Source organism: Hemiscyllium ocellatum, chromosome 24 (genome assembly GCF_020745735.1).
Source record: "Hemiscyllium ocellatum isolate sHemOce1 chromosome 24, sHemOce1.pat.X.cur, whole genome shotgun sequence".
NCBI lineage: Eukaryota > Metazoa > Chordata > Chondrichthyes > Orectolobiformes > Hemiscylliidae > Hemiscyllium > Hemiscyllium ocellatum.
This window is the reverse complement of record NC_083424.1, coordinates 46,042,466-46,063,143: the sequence shown is the minus strand read 5'-3', so window position 1 is coordinate 46,063,143 and position 20,678 is coordinate 46,042,466. Positions and strand designations below refer to the sequence as shown.

Here is a 20,678-nt window from a genome sequence, read left to right as displayed (position 1 = left end):
CTTTACAATCAATATAACTTAAAATACATCTCATTATTGCACAATCAAGGTAGATACTGTCAGTCTGCCACAAGTCTGCGTTTTGGTAATTGCTGAGACACTAATTCTCATTGATAAAAGAGTATATCGCAAGGAAGTGAAACGTTTAAACACTATACAACAGAACAGATGAGCTTCTGATAAAAAATATTGTGGGACAATGTGTACTTGTCAGCCAGATTCCGTGGAGATTACTTGACTTGTGGAGAAAGAAACAGCGTAATGTTTCTCTCTCCAAATACGCTGCCAGATCTATGGAGTATTTTCCAGCCTTTTCCTATTCTGATTTCAGATTTTAGCATCCACAATTTTTTTTGTGTTTGCTTAAATTTCAAACGGTAAGAGTGGAGTTGCATTCACTTTGACCGGTTTTGCACAGTAAAATGTCCGGCCAAAATAGTATTACCATCAAAATTCACAGAAAAAATAATCCTCTAGTCTTAGAAGGTCTCCCCCCACCCACCCACCTCGCCCCTCTCCGCTCCTGAAGGTGCTGATCACTACAAGCTCAGACAGGTGATCTAAACCGAATGACTTCACAACTGAGCCTTTATCCTCATCTCAGCTTTATCCATTAGCAGCTCAATATTAATGACCAAAGCAATCATCAACTGATAATAGCCCAGTCCAGGGAAGAGGTAAAGGCCAAGCAGCAACTGCTATCCTGACCGACTTTTGTTAGTTTAGCACTGTGCAGAGGTTGAACCTGAAACCTCCCTGCTCTGCATGGCTCACTGTCAGGTTTGATCTTTAGGTTACATTGCTGGGGTGGGTGCAAAAAAAACCCTACAGCTGAAGTGACACGAAGCGAGTGCAGAACAAGTGATACATCCCACCAGTTTAACCACAAACTCACTGTGCTGACCATTTGTATTTCACTAGCCTGCCCGTGTTCCCTCTCAATAGATAGCTAAAACATAACCCACAACCTATTGCACAGGCACACAGTACTGTTGAGGAACAGTACACGACTCCATGTGATTTTACTGATCAGGCACATGGTCTGCCTGTGAACACTACATAAGACCCTATGTTGTGCCTTATACAATTCCAATTCCAAAGGCACCCAGAAATGTATCTAGATTATGGCGCTCCCCCAGTCCCAGCTAAGAACCATGCTATGCTTGTACAGACACGTGGCAAACTGCTGCACAGGTTAGGTTTACATGACCCCAAAAATCCAACACCCAACCGTACCACTTAGGCACACACTATTAACAATCCACGATCACGTATAGGCACCGAGTACACTGTCCCATTCTGTAGTGTCTAACAAACGCCATTCCTCATGCTATCTTGTACAGCAGGTGGTGCCATTGCACCATAGACACTGCAGAGGCAAATACCACGCAATCTCATTGTAAACGTCACAAGCACAAGTAACAGACTCAAGACAACAGGGAGGTGACATTCGCCGGATGATGACATCTTATAACATAAAAGCACATGACAATCCATCACATACCATATGTGGTGCACTAGCGAACTATATAGGCTTGAGGCACACATTACACTAGCCCACACCACAGTGGACATGCGCAGGATATATTCTTACATATACATGCACATGGCGCATTATCAGACAGGCGCACACACACTCAACTGGAAAGGCACGTGGTACACTACTGCACAGATACAGAGTGCAGTATCCTTTACTGTGTAGGTAGATGATGCACAGATGCAGTAATACACTGTTCATGGTGCATCATCAAATACCACAGAGAGTACTGTACAGGGTGTACAGTACATTTAATATTGTGTATTGCAGGCAGGTGTGTTACCAGCACCATATTGCACAGACAATTCACCCTCAAATCTGCAAGGCTGCACAGTGATGCTAAAATCCCCACGCAGGTGATACACAGGTTGGTCCCTGTAAAAGTACTGCACATGTGCAGTTATGCATGAAAATTCAAAGAGGTCACTGACTTAAATTGCCTGCAAACATCAAAAACCAAATAGGAAGTTTCAGATCACATCCATCATATATGACACAGTAATGATGCACTGACATTCTGTATGTTCACAGCACATTCAACACAGCTCCTAATAGGCTCTCTCACACGATTGAGCACCCTAGTAGTAATGCACTGTGTTTATCTTTATGTGGTTTATAGGCATAGGGTGCATAGTCACACAATTTACTTCACAAGCAAAAAGTATACTATTCACATCATGCACATACATACCACATGACTCCACACAATTATTCACGTGTATTTTCCCAGGTTACAACTCTACGATAATTACAATAATAAATTATAAATACTCCCCTAACACTCTACTCTCTACAGAGAAGAACAAACTCATTCTTTCCAACACATGATGCATGTCCTCAGTTGACAAACAGGCATACAATCAGTTATCCCAACCTATCCACTATACGGCTTAGGCATAGAGACCTTGACCATAGCATACACAATGTACTGTCCCATGCTGCTATCCAGGGATACTTGCTTACTCAACATTAACGTGCACTGTCTCAATTTGTTCCCAGATTTGTACAGTCTGCAATTTCAAACACACCATACAATTTGCACATTTGCACATAATTCCACAACAGTCTTGTGCTGTCCATCACTTCATAAACATACAGTGCACTGCTCCATACCGATTAGGCAAAAAGTATGCTATCTCAACCTACATTCGAGCTTGCATGATTCCACAGTACACAGTACAGACATAACCCAACTCTTCTGGATAGGACTCTGTATCCAATCTTTCACTGAATGTTAAATTAAATAGAAGATCTTTAAATACACAATGCTTCCATTAATGTCTGAAAAGAGAAAGGGTAGGTTAATGGTTCTGCAACTGGATGCCCACGGGACAGCTACATTGGAAATTGTGGATGTTCAGTCATTTCTTTAGTCAATTAACTTTTTAGCAGCATCACATGCCTGCAATTTCTGATACGAGTACCCAGTTAACCCAACACCTAAGTGACAGTCTCACAATCAGCCAGAATGGGTCAGGTGACAATCCCTTCTGTGTTTTAATTTTATACCTGTATAGAAAACATGAATCTGTCTTTTCTCTTTACAGCTGCAGTCAAACATCCCAGGGACTCTTGTACTTTTCATTTTCCCAAAATTCGTGACATATTTCACACCACGATCATTCACCATGAGTCCATCAAGGTATGTACTGTGGAATATTGACTATACTGACCAATACTTCATATTCAGACAACCTTACACTCGCATAGTGACTTCGTACCCACAGGCTTTCTGCAAAGATGATTTTATGGAGCACCTTATACAACAACACAAAATTCACTTCAATACTGAACTTGTGCAAAGTGAATTATCTTACGGTATACTGAACAGGTATGACTCAGACAAACAATACATTCCACAGGCACACAGTGAACTGCCCACACCATACATGCACATGCAGCTGTATTCCATGTGAATCATCTGAAGTGCAATGTTCACAGGGTGCTGTACATTACTTAGTATGGATGTATATGGGTTTGCTGTCTTATACAATTCTTTAAGGGCAACCAGTCCAACTATCTCAAAACATACTATACAAACATCCAGTCCTTCTCAAATCAGACATTCTTCAACTCATTTCTTGCACATTTACATTCTTTTGAATTTAATTTTTTGAGAGAATAATTGAACTTATCAACACAATTTGATTTAACCTGTTATGTACAGTATGGTCGTGCAACACTCCATGTACAAGAACCTTTGTCCACGACTATTTGGGCACCAGTAAAAGCGTGAGGACATCTCCAGTGACAAGGCTATCTCACTTGTTCGACCACCCAGGGTTTGCTCTACTACACCAACCTGCTTCCCTTTTGCGGGTGAATGGAAGTATTGCCTGAGCCCAGGAAGAACAAATTTTCTTCCCAATTCAGTGGAACACTCTTTGTACAAAGAATCTCTTGAAGCCCTGCCAAATCCACAATTGTCTCTTTAGCAGTTACAAAGAAAATTAATTCTTCTTGAAAAATGAGAAGGGACTTTTCCCTTCTGCCCCAACGACCTCTTGTCGATTTCGTTCCAGTCTCACCGAGGAGATGACTTTGTGCCTCATGCTGCAGCTGTTCCGGTAGGATTGAGCTGGCGGATAACACTCTCTCTGTTGTTTGTCCATTAACTGCTGGTCAATGACCCTGTGCATATCATCCTGCAAGGAGGGGAACAGAAGTCAGCACATGCCACACATTTAAAGTTACACTGCTTGCGGATGATCTCACAGAGCATGACAATGATCAAACCAGATGTTGCTGCAAGCCACACCTCGGAGCTACTCACAACAGGCTGGAGGAGTAGATTTTACAGCTTTGGGACTGTAGAACAACTTTCCTTGTATATACAGTGGTGAGTGTTGAAAGGATAATGAAGAACAGAAAAAACAGGGAAGGTCTGAGCTAAGTTGACTGTATTCCTAACACTGAGGCACAGGAGGATCAGGTGTTGTCCAGTGAAAGCTAGGCAGCTTGGCACAGAGAGGAATTGGAATAAGGGTCAAAGAGGGGAGCTTACACTTGCTTCCGTGCAGAATAAGGAATGTCAGGATTGGGAAGCTGAGTCAGGGATTGGTTAGTGTTGTGTTGATAATAGAGAGGAGAATTTGTTCATCCCTACTGCATTGCAATAGCCATTCCGTGATCTCACTTCAAACTCAAAGTGAGAGCATTTAGAAATCATTATTTCCTGAAACACAGTCACTTAGACTATTTCTCAGATCAGAGTGTTTGTGGTGGTTAATACAGCATCTGTCTTACATGCTCTATGTTTGGCCAAACACATTGACGGTGTTAGTTGGAAGAACAACAATTTAATGCAATATAGGTCAGGTATAAACCATAAAGAAATGGCCTGCTGCAATTATTATTCTAAATACAGATTCATTCACTGGTCAGAAATCAATCTTAGTGGAACTGATGGTTGAATGATCCCTGGGATAATGAGTCACTTCACTGGTGAAGCAATGTGCAATGAATATCACAACAAATACATCAGGTTTTAGTGCAGTGGGAATAAGGCTGATCAGGACTGAAAGTAAGCATGATGGGAGATAATTCTGATGGTCACTTGCCAAGCATTTTCTGACCTGTAAAACCCAACAGCTATCTGCAGCTAACTTGAGAAGCCAAAGCTCATTCTGCCCATCACTCACAACTGTATCCCATGGAAATGGCTGAAGAGGACCTTGTGAGAATGGAACATTCCAAAACTCAGGAATAGCCAAAGATGACGAATGGATGGAATGGGGAGACATTCTAACAAGTAGATGGGGTGAGATGTGACAATTAAAGCTCACCTCAGAGGCAGGAGGGGGCTTACAATAGTCTGCTTGTACAGTAGCTGGGAAAGGCCACTAGATGAGAAACCAGAGGAGCCAGATAGTGAAAAGCCCTGAGGAAGCAAACTGCAGCAGAAAGGAAAAGAGGGAAGAAAACACAAGACTCTGAAGCAACAAGAACAAAAGCGTTTCCTTGTTGGATTATTTATTAAAGTGTTACATGGGCGAAATGCAATACCACTACTCCACTAACCACGATGCTCCTAACATACACTGCTCTCCTCAAATATCCATATCTACCCAGCATATTCCCTTTATCATAAAGAAATTTCCACAGTACAGGTACCTCTGCAGATCCCTACAGGGATTCAAAGGTGATCATGTTTATAATTACTGTGGCACACTGAGAATAGCCCAGAAAAATCAAATCAGGTGGCTGACTATTCAAATGCATCCATTTAAGGTTTTTAATGTTTCAGGCCACATCCCTGACACCCATCTCCATTACTTTCTAAGTATTTACTTACAATTTTCAGGATCAGATGTGATCAGAAATTTAGTGGTTGGCATTATTAATTATAAAATAATATTTTGTATAATATATGGAAGAAACTTGTTCATTCTAGTCTCCTGTTTTCAATATTCATTTATGCAACTTCAGGATTCAGTGCCTAAACACTGTAATTGTAGCAAGTATTTTGGAATTAAAAACCAGGATTCGGACTTATTGCAACATTTTACTGCCCATTAATCTTTATTTAGCAGGCTTTTGCCCACTATGTCACCCATTCTGAATTTCCTTTCCTTAGATACAAAATGTAGCATTCCAAATTGGTTGCAATTTTGACTGAATTCAGTTCAAAGCATTAGCTTAGGGGAGTAGATTCAGAATCTCTGTAGTGTGGAATCAGGCCATTCGGCCCAGTGAGTTTACACTGATCCTCAGAAGACCATCCCACCCCCTTAGCCTGTCCCTGCAATCCTGCACTTCCCATGGCTACTCCATCTAGCCGGCACACTCCTGGAGACTATGAGCAATTTAGCATGGCCAATCCAACTAATCTGCACATCTTTGGACTGAGGGAGGAAACTCATGCAGACACGGGGAGAATATCTGTCTGGTGTTTGCACAGTCTCCTGAGGCTGGAATTGAATCCGGGTCCCTGGTGCTAACCACTGAGCCACTATGCCACCCATAATGTGTCCTATTTTTAAAAAATATGTTGGAGTATTTAATTCCTTCATAGACTTAACGAGCACAAAATTTAATCACCCCAATTCCAGATCAAGGTAGCTGAGCTAGACTGGTCTATCATTGGTGATGGGGAAAATACTCAACATTTCAAAGCATAATGTCCATGTATTATACAAGCATAGACAGTGTTTAGGCAGTATCATTCTGGTTTACTATGAGTAGAACCTCCCAGATTACTAGAAATCACAGAAGATATAACTGAAAAATAGTCAACTGGAAATGTTTAAAGGGAAAAACTCCTAGATTTTCAGAAAGCCGAAGTTGAAATTTCACATCAGAAGGTACACGGAGTCAAAGACAAATTCACGAGGTTTTTGGCAATTGTCAGTGTAACAAGTAAGAGATTCATCATGTTAACCGAATGAACTGAAATTACATTGAGGATTCTCTTAACAGGATCAGCATATACCAGTGAAATTCTCTCAATATTCCCAAATTCATAAGGTGGAAAAAGAGATTGTCATGTGAGAAAGATATCTAACCTAGTTATCTCAGGAAATATTGTTAGATATTTATTTTTGGATGCAAAGAATGCTATTGCAACACATCACCTTTTAAGCAACTTTTCCTCCAGATGATGTAGAAATAATGAAGTCTCATCAAGACCTGGTTTAAGATTCATCAAACTGTGACAATAATTTAAATCACTAGGTTCAAAAGAGACCCTGGTAAGGTTGGTACTGGAACACTCTGCCCTTTGACCTACCTGCCAGGCCTCTAGCTGCTGAGAGAGGTTGAGTTTCTGTTGGATTGCGTCAAGGAGTTGGCTGTTGAGTGACATCATGTCAATCTTACACTTGGCCAGTTCCATTTCCACTGCATTCTTCCTGAAAAAGAAACTCAGAATATTACCTTTACATTATATTGTTGTAATTTAATGTCCAACCATATCACACATTGGAAGGAGCTTCAGAAGATTATGCATTGCTCTATGGGAAACTAAATCACATAGACCAGTAAAATTCAACGTTAGGGAAACTAGAGTTAGCCTCAGGCCAAGGGTTGTGGACTGGCATGTGTTAAATCAACCACTTTTTAATTCCAAGTCACCATCCAATATCATCGATAAAATTCACGCCTGGCCATTGAACAAGAACTGGATCAGTTAGGATACACCACCCACTCCATCTTGATTAATGAGCCAAAGGTAGCTGTCTAGGGTTTCACAGAAATTGAAATGAAATGGCAGAGAGGCCCGAAATTTGCAGAAATATAATCTGAAATCAGCAGAATGGATTGTGGGGCCGTGAAATGCTGCACACCTAGCCTTTACCCAACCTCAGGCCATACATCTCATCCTGGAAGTTGCATCCCAGGACCAATTTAGGTTTTCACCAGAGATCAGGTCTGTACATCATCCCTTACTTGTACAAATTTCACTTTTTAACAAAAGGCAAAAGAGGCAGCTCTCTAAAATGGCAAACAAATGTAACAGGACATTTGAAAGGACAAACACCAACCTATTTACCAGCTCATGGATATCTTGTCAACTTTCTTTGTTCTGGCTTATTTGAAGGTCTGTTTCACCAATGGCAAATAACAGTTCAGACTCATTGGGAGTTTCAGAATATTCTAAGAACTTTAAGGAAATAGATGGCCAGTAAGCACATCTCTTTGTAATAGATTTCAAAGGCTGGTTAGCAGAATTCTCACACTACACTAAATCGCCTCACTCTAGAAATGCATTAATCTATTGAACTTATTTGATTTGTCCACTTGAACTGCCTTATCACATAACTTATTTCACAACTGCTACACATTGGATAAAAACACTAAATTCAAAGCATCTCTTTGATACTATAAAACATCAAGCATCTAATGAAGGAAGTTCAGGGATATGGAGTACTGTGTCCAGTTCCGGTCGCTCAGTTATAGGTAGGATATTGTTCAGCCTTCAGAAGAGATTTACCAGGAGGCTGCCAGGTAAGGAAGGTGTGAGTTATAAAGAAAGATTAGATAGGCTGGGACTTTTTTCACTGGAGTGTAGGAGGTTGAGAGGTAACCTGATAGAAGTTTATAAAATAATGAGAAGTATAGATAGAGTTAATGGTAGGTGTTTCCCGCACCACCCACCCCCCCCCCCCCACCCCCCCCCGCCACCCCCCCCCCCCACCCCCCCTGCCACCCACCCCCCACCGCCCCCCCCCCCCCGCCACCCCCCCCCCCCCCCCCCAAACCGGGGGCACATTTTTAAAAGTGAAAGGAGAGATATTTGAAAAAGAAATAAAAGACAGTATTTTTTTATACGGGGGTGGTGTACATATGGAATGAACTTCCTGAAGAAGAGGTGGATGTGGGTGCAATTACAAAGTTTAAAAGACATTTGGATATGTACGTGAATAGGAAAGGTTTGGAGGGAAATGGGCCAGGCGCAGACAGGTGGGGTTAGTTTAGTTTGGGATTATGTTCAATATGGGCTGATTGGACCAAAGGGTCTGTTTCCATGCTGTATGACTCTATGACACTTGAAATCTGGACAATAAACAGACTTTTTTTTGCAAACATTTATTCACTGTGGGACATGAGCGTCGCTGGCTGGCCAACATTTATTGCCTGTCCCTAGTTGTCCTTGAGAAGGCAACGGTGAACTGCCCTCTTGAGCCACAATCCATGTGCTGCAGGTGCTCAGGTGATAGTACTCCCATGTAACTGCTGCCCTTGTCCTTCCAGGTGGAAGTGGTCATGGGCTTAGAAGGTGCTGTCTGAGAATCTTTGGTGAGTTTCTGCAGTGCATCTTGTGGATAGTACACACCACTCCCACTAAGCTTCGGTGATGGAGGCACTGGATGCTTGTGGATATGGCACTAATCAAGCGGGCTGCTTTGTTTTGGATGGTGTCAAGCTTCTTGAGTGTTGTTGGAGCTTCACCCATCTAGGCAAGTCATCTGGTCACAGAGACTAGAAACTACAGCACAGAAACAGATCCTTTGGTCCAACTTGTCCATGCCAACCAGATATCCTAACCCAATCTAGTCCCACCTGCCAGCACCTGGCCCACATCCGTCCAAACCCTTCCTATTCATATACATATCCAGATGCCTTTTAAATGCTGCAATTGTACTAGCCTCTCCCACTTCCTCTGGCAGCTCATTCCATACATGAACCACCCTCTGAGTGAACAAGTTGTCCTTTAGGTCTCTTTTATATCTTTTCCCTCTCACCCTAAACCTATGTCTTCTAGTTCTGGACACCCCCACCCCAGGAAAAAGACTATGTCTATTTACCCTATCCACACCCCTCATATTGTTATAAATCTCTGTAAGGTTACCACCCAGCCACCAATGCTCCAGGGAACACAGTCCCAGCCTATTCAGCCTCTCCCAATAGCTCAAAACCTCCAAATCTGGCAACACCCTTGAAAATCTTTTCTGAGCCCTTTCAGGTCTCACAACATCCTTCTGATAGGAAGGACACCAGAATTGCAAGCAGTATTCCAAAAGTGGCCTGTATAGCCGTAACATGACCTCCCAACTACTGTACTCAATACTCTGACCAATAAAGGAAAGCATACCAAACACCTTCTTCATTATCCTATCTACCTGCAACTCCACTTTCGACAAGCTATGAACTTGCACTCCAAGGTCTTTTTGTTCAGCAGCCCTCCCTAGGACCTGACCATTAAGTGTATAAGTCCTGCTGAGACTTGCTTTTCCAAAATGCAGCACCTCACATTTATCTGAATTAAACTCCATCTGCCACTTCTCAGTCCATTGGCTCATCTGGTCAAGATCCTGTTGTAGTCTGAGGTAACCTTCTTCGCTGTCCACTTCACCTCCAATTTTGGTGTCATCTGCAAACTTACTAACTCTACCTCTTACACTCAAATCCAAATCATTTATATAAATGATGAAAAGTAGTGAACCCAGCACCAATCCTTGTGGCATTCCACTGGTCACAGGCCTCCAGTCTGAAAAACAACCCTCCACCACCTCCCTCTATCTTCTACCTTTGAGCCAATTCTGTATCCAAATGGCTTGTCCTCCTGTGTTCAGTGAGATCTAAGCTTGCTAAACAGTCTTGCATGGGGAACCTTGTCGATCACCTTACTGAAGTCCATATTGATCACATCCACTGCTCTCCCCTAATCAATCCTCTGCTACTTCTTCAAAAAACTCAATTGAGTTCACGAGACTTGATTTCCCATGCACAAAGCCATGTTGACTATACCTAATCAGTCTTTGCCTTTCCAAATACATGTACATCCTGTCCCTCATGATTCCCTCCAACAACTTGCCCACCAGCAACATCACCGGTCTATAGCTCCCCGGCTTTTCCTTACCACCTTTCTTAAATAGTGGCACCATGTCAGCCAATCTTCAGTCTTCTGGGACCTCACCTGTGACTATTCAGGATATAAATATCTGGGCATTCTTGTTCTCAATCTATCTAACTGGTGGGAACAACTTTTCCCTATCTAAACTGAATGGACCCTTTAAACTTCTCCTCTCCAATCTACCTACTTAACTGAAGTTCCTCACTTTCTTGTGAACCTGTCTCTAATGATTTTACATCTTTTCTAAGGTTTGGCACCCAGAATAGGATATGATCCCTAGTTGAGGCGGAATCAATGTTGTAAACAAATCTAGCATAACTGCATTGCTCTTTTATTCTATGCTTGTTAACTGCATTCTTAACCTGCTCTGCCACCTTCAATGATTTCTGCACATACATACCCAGGTTCCTCAATTTAATATTCTCTCTTCATATTCTTCCTACCAAAATGAATTATTTCATGCTGTTCTATGTTTAATTTCATCTGCCACCTGTCCACCCATTTCATCAACTTGTCAGTCTTTTTGAAGTTCGACATTATCCTCCTCAGTTTACAATGCTTTAAACAATCACATCATCTGAAAACTTTGGAAGATTGTCGTAATACCAAGAAATAAATGTGTGTCTGTGTAGATGTAAGGACGTAAGTATGTATGTGTCTATATGTGTGCATGCTTGATGTACGTTGCTGTGTGTTCATGCATGTTTGTATGCATGTGTGTTTGTTTGTCTCTCTCTCTCTGGTCCTGAGCTTCAATCCTGGAATTGACAGATCTCCTTAGAAATCATCACACATTTTCTCAAGGCTTCAGACAATTATTGCTTTGAATCTGTCCTGAAAGCATTTTTCAATCATTTATATACAGGGTGCAGACCATTTTGTAGGGAGAAACAGGAGATAAACATGAACAGTTAACCGAATAATGTCCAAGGTAAACAGAAAAGGACGAATTTAAAAAGGAAAGGTAAGTGAAGATCAGAGCAGGATTATCATTTCATATGTTGATCTTCAAAAGTAAACATTTTAGTGATTCAGTCAGGTGGTGAGGGGTGTTCAGGGAACAGTTTAACACTAAAATGCCTGGGTCAATCTGTAGTGAAATCACATCTTTTTTTTAGGTTAGGTTCCCACTTTTCCATAGTATTCCTATACAAAGGCTGCATGTATATTTGGTTTCAACAGCTCCCAGATTTCCAATAACCAGCCAAAAGCAGTTCCTAGGTGCCACACAGAGTGGAACAAATAAGTTATTGTCCGTTATTTTTATTCTTTGATAAAAATGTGGGCATACCTTTTAAGAGAAAAAGATTTTCATGACATGTTGGTATTGCTGGCTAGGCCGCATTTATCATCCATTCCTAATTCCCCAGAGGGCAGTTAAGATTCAACCACATTGGAGTCACACGTAGGCCAGATCAGGTCAGGATAAAAGATAAGAATCACCAATCCCAGTGTATATTGCACACTTACTGCGTGGTGATGTTTCAAGCCCTGCTCCAATAACTATAATATAGAGCAGGGCTTAGGAACTGGTCCCTGGAGCTCAGTTGCTACCATTTATAGCTCATTAGTTACCCAGTCAATTAATAATCCAATTTACAACATCCCTGATCCCATGAGTTTCCACCTCAAGTTTGAATCTTTTCTCAAAGACATTTTGAATGTCAAGAGGCTGATTATTGATTTGAGAGTTGGGTGGTAGGGTGGGGCAAGTGGAGTGGTGTATGCATTTGAAGATTAGTTTGTACAAATAGTATGGAATCTATTTCTCCTGGCTGTCTGTCATCACTTGCAATCTTCACTCCTTTTACTTGGGCTGCATAGATATTCAAGTCTGCATTATTAGGCCTGTAGCTAGACAGATGACTTCAGAGAGGCGAATCAGACAGCAAGATTTCTATACATAAAAAATCCAATTATTTAGACATAGAGAATAAATTGAAGACTCAAAATGTCAAAGTGCCGCGTGAGAGCTTTTCATATGCATTTGTCTAAATATATTGAATGCGTTCAAGGATTTATTCAGACCACAAATCTAGCGCAGCTGGGAAACGGATGATTTAAATTCACAACGTTGAAGTACTTTTCAGGGGGCAGAGATGAGGGAGAGGAAGAGGGTGGCATGAAAGATGCTGCAAAACCTTCTGTTGGAAGGGAGATAGAAGGCAAGGTAATTTTTAGCCACAAAATTAACCAAGGCCCACCATGACCAGAAATTTCTCTTAGTCCTTCACCCTAAATCAGACAAGCTTCAGGTCAGCGCAACATTGAGGGCCGGGGGGGTCTGTACTGCATTGTAATGTTCTATGTTCTTACTTTGCTATGGCTTCATCCCTGGCGCTGACAGCTTTCTGAAGCTGCTTGTCTAGTTCCTTTTCTTCAGAAGTCACCTTCAGCTTGTCTCTCTCTTCTTTCATTGCATTCATTTCAACTCTCAGCAGCACTACCTATAAAGACACAAGATCAACGAGAGTAAAAGCCTTATGAAAACCAGCCTGGTGGGAGTGCACAGAGCTTAACATTCAGTATATCTAACATGAAGTGTAATCCTTGGGTTAATGTTCCAAATCCATAAGTCCACTATGGATGCATAAATCAACATTACTGTCTAAACTGTGTACAGCTGCAGGAAATTGTAGGGGTAAGAAAAAAAAGAAAAAATTCATACTGATGTGGCAGGAAGTGTCTTTGTCACGTTTTGATAGTCCTGATGCAGAAATGCTCTATTATGACACAGGATAGCCAAAAATAGTGTTAACACTGTTTATATTTGAAATGTGCACTGAAGCACATCAAATAACACACAGATTTGAACATTGCTATGTACCCAGAAACACTGGAAAAATGTTGCGTGCCAATACTGGAGAGGTTGGGATAGATGGCAAAGATCATGTGACAAGAATGAACCCAAGTTAGATGGTTCACAACTTCCCACCACTGATCAACATGCCTGAATGCTGGAAATGTCTTTCCTCCAGTTCATTTTAATTCTGGCAGCTCTGGTGGATGGGCTGGCTAGTCGGTTAATCAACTGGCCAACAAAGGTCTCTCAGCAGGAGCTGACAACGAATTTCCAGTCAGCAGGTTGATTCTATCCCATACTGAGGCCAAGAATGGCCAAGGGATGGAGTCAGACTACCTGGAGGGTGGTGCAGTGCTCTAACTCCCACACATTCCATACATATCACAGTCAAGGCTTTAGCTGCTGGCTGTCCAGTGGAAGGGTTGCTCCTCCAATGATGATGCCAATCTGGTAGTTGTGCCCCTTTTAATGAACAAAACTTCAAAAAGCTTTTGAGAAGGCTCCTCAAAATGGAAGCTTTCTCTCGTTCTCTGCTCACATCCCCCCCATCTACATTGCCTACCTCTAACCATGGGCTAGCCAATGTGTCACTGCTAGAAGTCCTCCTCCTTCACTCTCCAGTCTCAGGAGCCTGCTTTGCTCAACTGGATTGTGAACATGCGCCCTGGCTACTCATTCACCTGATCTTCAACAGCATCAAGTGTCAAGTGACAATATGGTACCAGCTGGATTCAGAAATTCAACCCACCCCAGGATATATAATTTAGCCCACTGTTACCTTAAATTCTGGAGCTCCTGCCAAACAGAATATGGGGTAAAATTTAGGAATTGCATGGACAACAGGGTTTACAAAACTGTAGTGGAATTAATACTGTGGAAAACTGACACTTGGTTAGTCATTTGATTTCATTTGGCAACAGATATTTGGGCTGACGTTTATTACTTAACTCCAATGTTATCATGTTTTGTGAAGGAGGGATACATTATCCTTATTATTTGGCATGGTCACATGTCCTTGTAAAAATGTTAAAAAGAATTAATATTTGGGAATTGAGTACTTCCTACTTAAAGTATAGAGGCACCTCAATTATCCGAATGAGATGGGCAGGCACTATTTTGTTTGGATAATTGATTATTTGGTTAATTAATTTCCTCTGGGACTCAGTTTTCTGTGAAGTCTGCTCCCCATTCAGGAGACTAGGCAAAAGCACGCCACACGCGAGGCCCACTCCCAACCCCGTCCACTCCCAGCCCTGCTCCCCTAACCCCGCACCTCCGTCCATCTCCACCCAGTCCAACCCCTGTTCACACCCCCGCCTGCTAATCTACTAGGTTACTGAGTACAGGGTATTATCATAATACTGTCATTCACAGTGTTCCATCTGATCAGCTATGTCCCAGAAGTACCCAAATGTGGGCGGCACGGTGGCACAGTGGTTAGCACTGCTGTCTCACAGCGCCTGAGACCCGGATTCAATTCCCGACTCAGGCGACTGACTGTGTGGAGTTTGCACATTCTCCCCGTGTCTGCGTGGGTTTCCTCCGGGTGCTCCGGTTTCCTCCCACAGTCCAAAGATGTGCGGGTCAGGTGAATTGGCCATGCTAAATTGCCCGTAGTGTTAGGTAAGGGGTAAAATGTAGGGTATGAGTGGCTTGCGCTTCGGCGGGTCGGTGTGGACTTGTTGGGCCGAAGGGCCTGTTTCCACACTGTAAGTAATCTAATCTAATTTCAAATAACTGCAATCATTCATGCAGCTAAAGTCTGAGGATGATGGAAATCTGAACTAGAAACAGAAAATGCTGGGATCAGTATTTAATATTTCAAGTCTATGATCTTTTGTCAGAATTCACTTGTCACATGAAGGGGCTGCATCCAGTTGTCGACTTTTACTCTAAGACCATGAGATAGAGGAGCAGAAGTAATCCTTGTTCTTGAATTCTTGTTATTGGTGCTAATGAAAGATCGGTGACCAAAATTCTTAACTCTGATTGTCTCTCCACAGGTACTATATGACCTGCTAAGTATTGGAGGCAAATTTTGTTGTTATGGCGAAATTATCTGATGTCTTTCAAATAAGTGTCCATAGGCTTTTTTCCAAATGAACATTGTAGAAAAAGCTATTTTTGGTGGAAGCCTCAAACTAAAAGGAGCGAAGTAAATTGAATTTGAATTCAAAGGGCGTTCATTATAGTTTGTAACATATGACAAATTCTTGATGGAGTTTTCCCAGTTATGTATATCTGTAATACACTGAATTCTATTTGAGATCGTACAAACGAACATACCGTAGACTCATTTCCATCAAGAATGTTCTGGATCAGGCGTTTGAGCTCATGCAATGCTGTGTGAAGGCTCCCTGTGGGGATATCTTTGGCAGAGGAGGTGTCAGAGGATTCATCCATAGAGGAGTCAGTGGAAAGTGCAGAGTCTGTGATGTCATTTCCTCTCAGGTGTGAGCAAAGTGAGCGTACTTGGCAGTAAGCCTCCCAGAGCTCTATTCTCAGCTGGAATGACAAAATAAGGTATCATTATACATGTAGTCCATCAAGGAAATATGGACCAAAAGACAGGGCACAGCAAGAGACATGTCTTCATCATAAGGTTCGAAGCACCAATAGCAAGACAACCCAGAAATAAAAAACCATAATGGCAATATCTGGAGCCACTTTACCTTGGAGCTATTGAAATTACCTCCTGCAACTTCTCCAAACCTTTAAAATAACTACCTTTAGATTCTCACCTTCAACAATTAGTTGCTCATTCCTAATTGCTACTTGTACTTCAGGAAATACTGCAACCCAAACAAGCCTTTGGTTTTGGAACAGAACAGTACTAACCTTGAAAATTCCAAAATCAAGTATGCTCATTAAAATCTTATACCATCATCATATACAGATTGCAGTTCTGATCCGATGTTCGTGATGCTTATTCTGATACAGTAAGCACTGCACCTTCTTTACAGATTGATAAGTTTGTTACAGTCCTGCTAGAGGTCATTAACTTTTGAAGAAGAAATTCAAACACCATGCAATTAACTGACATAACTATACCATGATTAAACAAAAACCTTATCATACATATAAACACAAATTAAACAAAGTAAGTAATATGAATTTAACATGATAATTTATGAAGACTAATACCAGAAGTTCAGTTCTGCTTTCTATTCCTACTCACGAGGAGTTCCTTTATCACAAAATCTTCAAAGGTTCATTCTCTTTCCTGGAGCAACACAAAAGTGTACCAATGCTCTCGAATTCAATCTGATTTCTTTTCAGTGTTTCAACTATTTGCCAAGGTACAGGATTCTATGGGAGTTCTTCCATTAGCTTTTGGCCAAGTGACTCCTCCAATTTCTTCTTTTTTGTACTCTAGATTCCCCAATTTAAGCCTGGGCCTCCCAGTGACCTCTGAGCAATTGCTTAAAACATCCAGAACGCCCTTGGCTTCCAACAACCCACTGCCATGGTTTCAAAGTACAACCAAGATGATTATACCTCGACTGCAACAAGATTCACTGCCTTTCACTGAGAGGCTTACCATAGGCATATTCCTGCAGCTTTCAAGTAAACAAATTTTCCAGCCAGTCAGTCAGTTCTTCTTTTTCCAAGTGTAACTTATATCAACGGCTGTCGGCAGGCTACACTATAGGAAACAGATCTAGCATTTACTCTACTTCAGGTCCAGGTCTGGTATTATCTCTTGACTGTCAAGGAGCTATAAAACTGTACAAGGGCCAAAGCTGACATGGTCACTTAGCTCTTTTCCCAAGCTGGTTGTACCTTTACTACATTTACAGGGACAAACTCAAAACAAAGGATCTCACTAAGCTGCACGCCTCACCAGGTAAAAATGGAAATGAACTGCCTTTTAATTCCAAGCCTTGCCAAAGTCTGGGAAGCCACATTAATAAATTATCCATTAGAGGGAACATTCCAAATGTCATATCCCCAGTAATTTAGCTAGGAGTGCTCATCTGCTATTTTGCCATGTAACTTTCCAGCTATCTTATTTCAACGCGGCCCTATTCTCTTAAGGAGGAGAAAGTGAGGACTGCAGATGCTGGAGAGTCAGTCGAAAAGTGTGGCACTGGAAAAGCATAGCAGGTCAGTTAGTATCCAAGGAGCAGCATCCAATGCATTCCTGATGAAGTGCTTATGCCTGAAACGTCAACTCTCCTGTTTCTTGGATGCTGCCTGAACTGCTGCACTCTTTGACTCCCAATATCTAAGTGTAAAAGTCTCCTAGCTTGTTTTAATTGTACTTACTACAGAGTTGCGATATCTTCCTTATTTTTGACAGTTAAACCTTTATTTCGTATAGCTTGCATTTTAAGACACACGAACTATGACCTAGATAATTGGAACAAGCTGCACCAGTGCACCTCCAATGGCTTATGCTGTATGTAAACATTCTCAGACATGCGGTCTCTTGGGTGAAAAGTTAAACTGAGGCCCTTTTGTATTTTCAGGTGGACATAAGAATTCCCAGAGTGCCACTTGAAACGCACTTGGGAATACTTTGGATTTCTTGGCCAACATTCATCCCTCAACAGTTCAGGCACTTCAAACAGCATTTGTTTTTAATGTGTATCTCACAAAACTAAGCTAAAAACCAGTCTCAGCATGCTCCTGTTTATAGCAATGTCAGTGAATTCCCATTTGATACCCACACCTGGAAACAGTTTATACAATATACAGATTTCCTTATCTCTTTAAATAGAGATTAATGTTTGCACATGTACCACCAACATTTCAAAATTAAACCATTGCAGACTTCCATATTCTGTATGAAGCATCACCATATGGGATTCCCTGCCTCAACAATACAACAATTTTCTTTGCACATGCATTTGTTTTCCTCAAACAACAGACAGTTGCTGTCTTGTATCCATCAATTCAATGTAAGATTGCTTTCTTTCCAGCATTTCATACTCATAAACCTGTGTACCCTCTGGACTATAATCACATCTCCCAATGTAGTAACTAAAACTGTAAGCAGTAAATTACCTGGGGTCAAACTAGTGTTTCAAACAGTCCCAGTGACACCAAACTGGTCTTATACTTTCTGCTTTGACTAATAACAGGAATTGTCTCACATAGCTGTATCACTATTTTATCTACTAGATCTGTTGTCTTCAAGGATCTGTGGTCATGCATTTCAAGGTCTTTTCTGCTCTTCGACACAACTCTCTATCCTAACATTTATTGCATGATCCCCTGCCTTGCTTGTTCTTTCCAAATACATTATCTCACACTCATCTTGCCTTTAATCCTTCTGTTGTGTAGATTCATGCATTTAATACCTGGATTATTTCAAAAGCTGATAACCATGGAGTTTTCTACACTTTGTGTTACTGCAGGATGTCTTATTTGTGTTACTGCAGGATGCCTTACTTGTGTTACTGCAGGATGTCTTATTTGTCCTTGGAAGGCTGAAGGGAATTAAAACTCCTTTTCCAAGAAGTTTTTTAAGGCTGCAAATATCTGATTCAAAGCATTTCCTTCTAAAAGAACCAACAGCAGTTAGAATAAGGAGTTTAGCCATATAAGACACCTCACATCATTTCAAATAATAGGGTATGGGAAAGGGTCTGGGTGGATGGTTCTTCAGAGGGTTGGTGCGGACATTGCGCCAAATGGCCTGTTTCCACAATATAGGGATTCTACGACTTCTATGAATCTGGGAGTTGAATTGCTAGGGATCACTTAGTCACTTATACCACGGTATACTCTTCTATGGAAAAGCCATCTGATGATCAAATCATATGCAATAGCAAAGCACACTCAATGGGCTGAATGGCCTCATCTTGCTCCTTGTTTGTACATTCGTATCTGCTCTATCAAATTCTGACCACGGTTTATAAATGTTTATCACAATATCTTGCTTTTGATTATTTCATCCAAGAACTCTATTGGAGAGTCCAAACCTTAATCAGTATCTAATTCCATCTCAACATCATTTATTTCTGATCTTATTTCCTGCAGAAAGTGACAACACTGTGGCCATGCCTTGTTTCTTTCTGGTAGGTAAACCATGTCCACACGGTTCAGTCTACAGAACATCAGAAACTATCATACTCTGACAACCTACATTTGCTTTCTTACATTTCCAACAATCATCAGTGGATTTTCATTTTCTGTCTGAATTTTGTTAGTTTCCAATCTTCATCTTTAGACAACCATTCTCTACTACCATGTCATAACCGAGGAAGGCAAGTGGTGATGGATGTAATTGGAGCCAATTATATGCAATTTTATACTCAATATCTTCAGAGACACACAATATAAACCAACAGCCACTGTTTCAGTTTGTCGCAATTTAGAACAGCACAGGTGAATCCTCAGTTAAGGCTCCATACCACTCAGTTAAATCCAGTTAACATATAGAGTTAATGCTGTTTAACTGTGCATTTGTATACCTGTTCTCTCTCCTGTTCCAGCTCTTCTGCTTCCATGCTCTGCTCAATTTCTGATAGCAATGATGTACTTGTTGGGCTCACACTGTGTAGACTCATCTCCTCATTCATTTCATCAACTTTCACTTGAAGCTGTCGGTGAGACATTCGTACTTCATGGAGTTCAAGCTGGTTCTGTTGGAGCTATGAAATCAGAACAAAAATATTGTTCCTGCAAGTACACAACGGATCAGCCAACCCTGGTTAATAGCAAATCATGTCCACCTTTGAATTCGGAGGCACTGTACTATCTCTTATCCCAGAATTAGGGCAAGGTGTGAGGAACAATTACATCTTCATGCCAATGGCATGCCTCCGGACATTTATAGGCATTCACACAATTGATATGGAGCAACAAGTATGACATGCTGCAATTTCCAGATTTATCATTGCAATGTGATTTACTGCAATCTCTCAAAGTTTACATGAATTCAGACACATTTTGTGTTTCATACATGACAATAGTGAAGTTACTTCAGAAGTACTTTACCAACTGGAATGTGTTGTGAGGTGTCCTGTGGCTATGAAAAATATTATATAAATGCAAGCTTTTCATTTTTTAAAATTAAAACTGCAGGAGGCAAT

The 20,678-nt window shown here is 41.3% G+C and overlaps 1 protein-coding gene across 1 annotated transcript in view; it reads right to left on the bottom strand.

Moving 5' to 3' along the window:
- Positions 1-481: 481 nt before the first annotated feature.
- bicdl1 (BICD family like cargo adaptor 1) overlaps positions 482-20,678 on the bottom strand; it is an 80,261-nt gene continuing 60,064 nt past the window's right edge. Inside the window, exons 5-9 of the mRNA XM_060843754.1 lie at positions 20,058-20,237; positions 15,922-16,140; positions 13,149-13,279; positions 7,266-7,386; positions 482-4,182 (exon numbers count right to left, since the gene is read on the bottom strand). Coding sequence (XP_060699737.1) covers positions 3,988-4,182; positions 7,266-7,386; positions 13,149-13,279; positions 15,922-16,140; positions 20,058-20,237 — 846 coding nt within the window. The 3' untranslated portion in view covers positions 482-3,987. The remainder of the gene's footprint in view (positions 4,183-7,265; positions 7,387-13,148; positions 13,280-15,921; positions 16,141-20,057; positions 20,238-20,678) is intronic.